The sequence below is a fragment of the Pundamilia nyererei genome, unplaced genomic scaffold (assembly GCF_000239375.1).
Source record: "Pundamilia nyererei isolate P.nyererei 1_Seehausen unplaced genomic scaffold, PunNye1.0 scaffold00297, whole genome shotgun sequence".
Taxonomy (NCBI): Eukaryota; Metazoa; Chordata; class Actinopteri; order Cichliformes; family Cichlidae; genus Pundamilia; species Pundamilia nyererei.
Window position 1 is genome coordinate 311547 of NW_005187698.1, and position 4264 is coordinate 315810.

Consider the following 4264-nt stretch of genomic DNA (forward strand, 5'->3'; position numbering starts at 1 on the left):
GTGTGTGTGTGTGTGTGTGTGTGTGTGTGTGTGTGTGTTTGCGTGTGTCCTCTATAGATCTCTGAAATATGCAAGAACATCAGAGATTGACCTGAATGGAGGCAGACATACACCATGGTATGTTCTGTTTCAAAATGTAAACTGAGCAAGAGGCTGAACATGGTTACAGGGAGCTTAAACTAGGACACCTTCATCCTCTCCCTGACTGAGAAAATCAACAAAAATACAGTGATTAAACCAACATAAATCTAACTTTTTACTTCTGAAATTTCTCATCAGGCTCAAAACACACCTTCTCTGAATCTTTTTTTTCCCCACCTCTGCTTTAGCTTTTCTCCCGCTACTGTATAACTATCCCACATCTGTGAGTCCCTCTGAGCGGACAGTGTCCAAAAAAGTCTCTCAATACATTCTGCGCTTCATGTAGATCCTCTCAATAAAGTTTTCTAGTTCCTCCTCACTGTCCAGCTGAGGCACCAGCCCATCTTCCTCATAGTCATCTCCCGGTGTGACTTGTGGATAGTAGTAGGGGGGTCGCCTGCCTCTCCTGGGTGTGGTTATCGGTTTGGGAGGGGGCAAGGGTTGGTAGGTCCGTGGGTGAGGAAGGATATAGTTAGAGATATAAGGGGTAAGAGGCAGGCGTGGTGGTGGCTGCTGCTTCCAGCCTTGTCCGCGGTTCTTAACCCCACCCCTGTGTCTGCGTCTCGGGGCCTGGAGGTCAAGTTCCTGGGGGCCGAAGGTCTGGTCTCTGGAGGGGACGGGCTTGCCATAATATTGTGGTTTGGGATATGGGAAATAAACTGGGTAGTATGCTCGATATGGCTTTTGGTAATATGGATAAGAGGGGAAGGCTAAAAACTGTTTCTGGGGCTTATACCAGTAGTCAAGCTGCTTCTGAGGCTTATACCAATAGTCCTGCTTGTATGACTTGACTTTATCCTTGTGCCATTTCTTGTTGGACTTGTTGTACCTATAAGGGGCTTTCTTGGGGTTTTTTGAGGCTGTGTAGTGATAAACAGGTGGGGCAACCAGAGGAGGAGGTACCAGAGGCCTAAAGCGTGGGGCAACAGGGTTGCTGTTGGTTGGCAGCTGTTGTAACTCTTTCCTTTTTTTCTTCTTCTCCTCCACATCACTAATAATCTCAATCACATCATCGGCAGGCAGGTGCAGCTTGCTGCTGATCTCAATAAGCCTGTCAATCATCTGCTGGTCCAGGTCATCTTCATCAGGAAGGACCTCCTCTGAGCGTTTGTCCTCAGCCGTGTTGCCGGCGGCCCCCATGCTGCTTTTCTGCCGGGGCTTCATGTAGGACTGCTGCTTCCTCCCCATGTACTGCAGCAACATGTCAGAGGCGATGTCTGCCAGCCTCTGCTCTTCCTCTCTGGCTCGCTCGGCCTCCTCCTGCTGCCGGAGCACCTCCTGTTTCTCCGCCCGCGCTCTCGCCTCTTCCTCCATGTGGGAGAGGCTCTCCTCTTCTTCCTCAACCTCCTCCTCCAGCTCCTCTCCTTCATCCTCAAAGTCATCCATGAAGTTGCCCCCCTTCACAGGTCTGTTGCGGGACGGGTTCTCCTGCCAGTGCTGCTTCTTTCCTGCACGTGCTAACTGAGTGTTGTATGCTTTGTAGCCCTTCAGAGGAGGCAGGATCTCATTATCTTGGAGACCCAAGTCAATGTTCTGGAAGTAGCCTCTTATTTTGCGCTGCAGGGAAGGGTCATCTCCCTCTGAGGTGGAGCCTGGCATGGCCTCATCTAAGAAACTTTCTGAGTAATTTCCCTCCTCCTGCCCCTCTCCTTCATCTTTCTTTTTGTCCTCCCTTACGCTATCTGTTCCCACATTCTTCACAGACCACCCTTGATCCTCCGACCTTGTGTTGTCATCCTCCTCCCCCTCCCTCTCCTTCAAGTCATCCCCCTGAGCAGCTGCCAAATGGCCTACATTTAGCTGTTCAATAGCCTTATCGGCCCCTCGCCCCTCCTTCTCCTCCTCCACCCCCCTCTCTCCCTGTGGCTGCTCTGTTCTCCTTATCTCACCACCCTCAGAGCCTTCAGCAGAGGGCAGCTCCGGACTCCGATCCCCTTCCCAGTCTCTGTTTTTGCTAGCCTGTTTTTCACTGTCCCCCAGGTGGTCCAGGGCCTCAAGCAGAACCGCAAGCACCTGCGCAGGGTCTGTCACTTTATCTAATTGGCTGTCTTGACCCGGGCCCCGACCCCAGTCTAGGGACACGTTGTCAGGGCTGGAGAGGCTCTGGGGCTGGGGCGAGTGAAAGGGGGCAAGGTTGTCCTCTTTACGATCTGTCCGGGTGCGCCCCTCCACCCCACCCTCCCCTGCCTCACCCCACACAGGGGCGGTGCCAGCTAACTGTGGAATGACAATGAGCAGGACCAATAGGATGAGGTGGGCTGTGGAAGGGGCGTGATGACAGGTCATGACCATGCAGAACTGGCAGGAGGGAGGTTAAGCACCTGAAGAAGGAGAGAAGGCAGAGATAGAAGGACAGAAGAAGGATGAGAATTTATTCACATATCATTTCTTATCTCTGGAATCACAAATTTGCTTTTTTGTGTTGTTGTTACTTTATTTTCTTTATTGTTTTCTCCCAGTGGCAATGTGAGCATTGGTGTCATTTAAATAACATACAGCTTTGGTGAAAAAGCCAAAATGTAGAGAAGACTGACTGGTAAGAAATATTTCATTAAGTCCACAGCCTGCCATAAAGTTTCAAAGAAAATGTACCTGGAAAAATGACCAGTTTTTCAAACAAAACATTTTTACCACAAAGAGGCCACCATATAAAAACAAAAAACAAAAAACCGTTTTTCAGTTATTGTAGAAACCATTGAGGACAAAAGCAGGCAGACGTAGCAGCAAAATGCAACAAATTCTCCTCTCTTTTATTTTCGATATAGAGCGTTTTTGACTGGAAAAAAAAGTGGTTTCTAACATTTCCAGCTCCAGTTGTGTCACTGCTGTGCAGCTTGGATACAACTGAAAACATGAAGATGAAGCTCTGAGAAACCAGGTCGTGAGTCGTTGAATTAACCTATAAAAACCGAGAAAAAGAAAGAAAATTGCGCATTTCTTTGAAGGGATGGGGGATAATCCGCACAAAGAAACTGCGTTTCGATTCTAAACATCGTGCCTTTTTTTTGTCTCGAGTCGCGCGTTAACCCACTCATTACCTACTCATTATCTTTAAGCCGCACGAATCACCTGGTTGGGAATAATACATTCCCTGGCGCATTTTGATTTAACTGAGCAAACTGTTTGCAACAGCAACGAAAATGCGCATCCGGTAACTGATTTGCGTCTTTTTTCTGGTATATGTTAAAAATGCCTCACCTCTTCCTCCAAGCCAACCCATCCAAATCGCGCGCACCTCCCATTTTCTAACGTCTAGTTCTTAAAAAAAAGAAAGAAAGAAAGGAAATACTGAGAACAAAAACTGGTCCGAGCTCGCGTGTCCGTAATTGCTGTGATTTTGGTATTCCATGCGTCAAAGCGATGTCACCAAGACACTGGCACAGAAAGCTGCAAGCTCGGGGAAGTCATGCGTAAAGCTGGTGGCCACGGTTGAGTTATTTAACCCTACGGTTCCTGAGTGGTCCATCCAAATTGTAAATTAACCGGGCATTAAGTTTGAGAGGATAAAGCCTTTTTGCGCAAAGACAGGAGGGCGCAGCCAGTGAGGATGCAGGGCTTTGTCCTTGTGTGGCGTGAGCATGTTTCTCCTCACTGGCAGCGGTGGAATGCAGATAAGCGCAAATTTTTGGCAGCACAACCCAATTTGATTTTTTTTTTCATTTTATTAAATCAAGAGAAACGAAATTATTTGACTTATCAGGGCCAACTACCTACTCACAAATGGTTGGGATTCTAAATTATTTCGAATTAATAGCTGAAAACCGTCTGTTTAAATCGTGCTTGTTAAAAGAAAAAATACTGAAATCGTAAAAATGTGCACATTTTTTCAAATGTGCGAATTCTTCAAAGGTTTTTAAAAAAAATCTTGCGTGAAAAATTTCCCAAGATCTTCTGAGAGGCAGCTAGAAATGTTTATTAACATTGTCTTCACATTGCAGGGATTCATTCTTAATTTATACTGAGTGAGTGAAATAAACAACATACAAAATTAGATATTTTACTGGGGATTTTTTTACACTGCATTTAATAATTATTATCATGCCTATGCGTTCATAAGAACTGGGTTTGTTCGTAAATGTCACAATAATAACATTGTTTTTAAAAAAAAAAGAAAATTAGAATG

At 46.2% G+C, this 4264-nt stretch overlaps 1 protein-coding gene across 2 annotated transcripts in view; it reads right to left on the reverse strand.

Annotated features, from left to right (window-relative positions):
- Positions 1-7: 7 nt before the first annotated feature.
- LOC102202845 (mesoderm induction early response protein 1) overlaps positions 8-4264 on the reverse strand; it is a 4712-nt gene continuing 455 nt past the window's right edge. The window contains exons 1-2 of one of the 2 annotated variants that reach the window (XM_005751033.1): positions 3340-3357; positions 8-2462 (exon numbers count right to left, since the gene is read on the reverse strand). In XM_005751033.1, coding sequence (XP_005751090.1) covers positions 403-2433 — 2031 coding nt within the window. In that variant the 5' untranslated portion in view covers positions 2434-2462; positions 3340-3357 and the 3' untranslated portion in view covers positions 8-402. Of the gene's footprint in view, positions 2463-3339; positions 3358-4264 lie in introns of those variants that run through there. The other variant, XM_005751032.1, reaches the window with a different exon arrangement.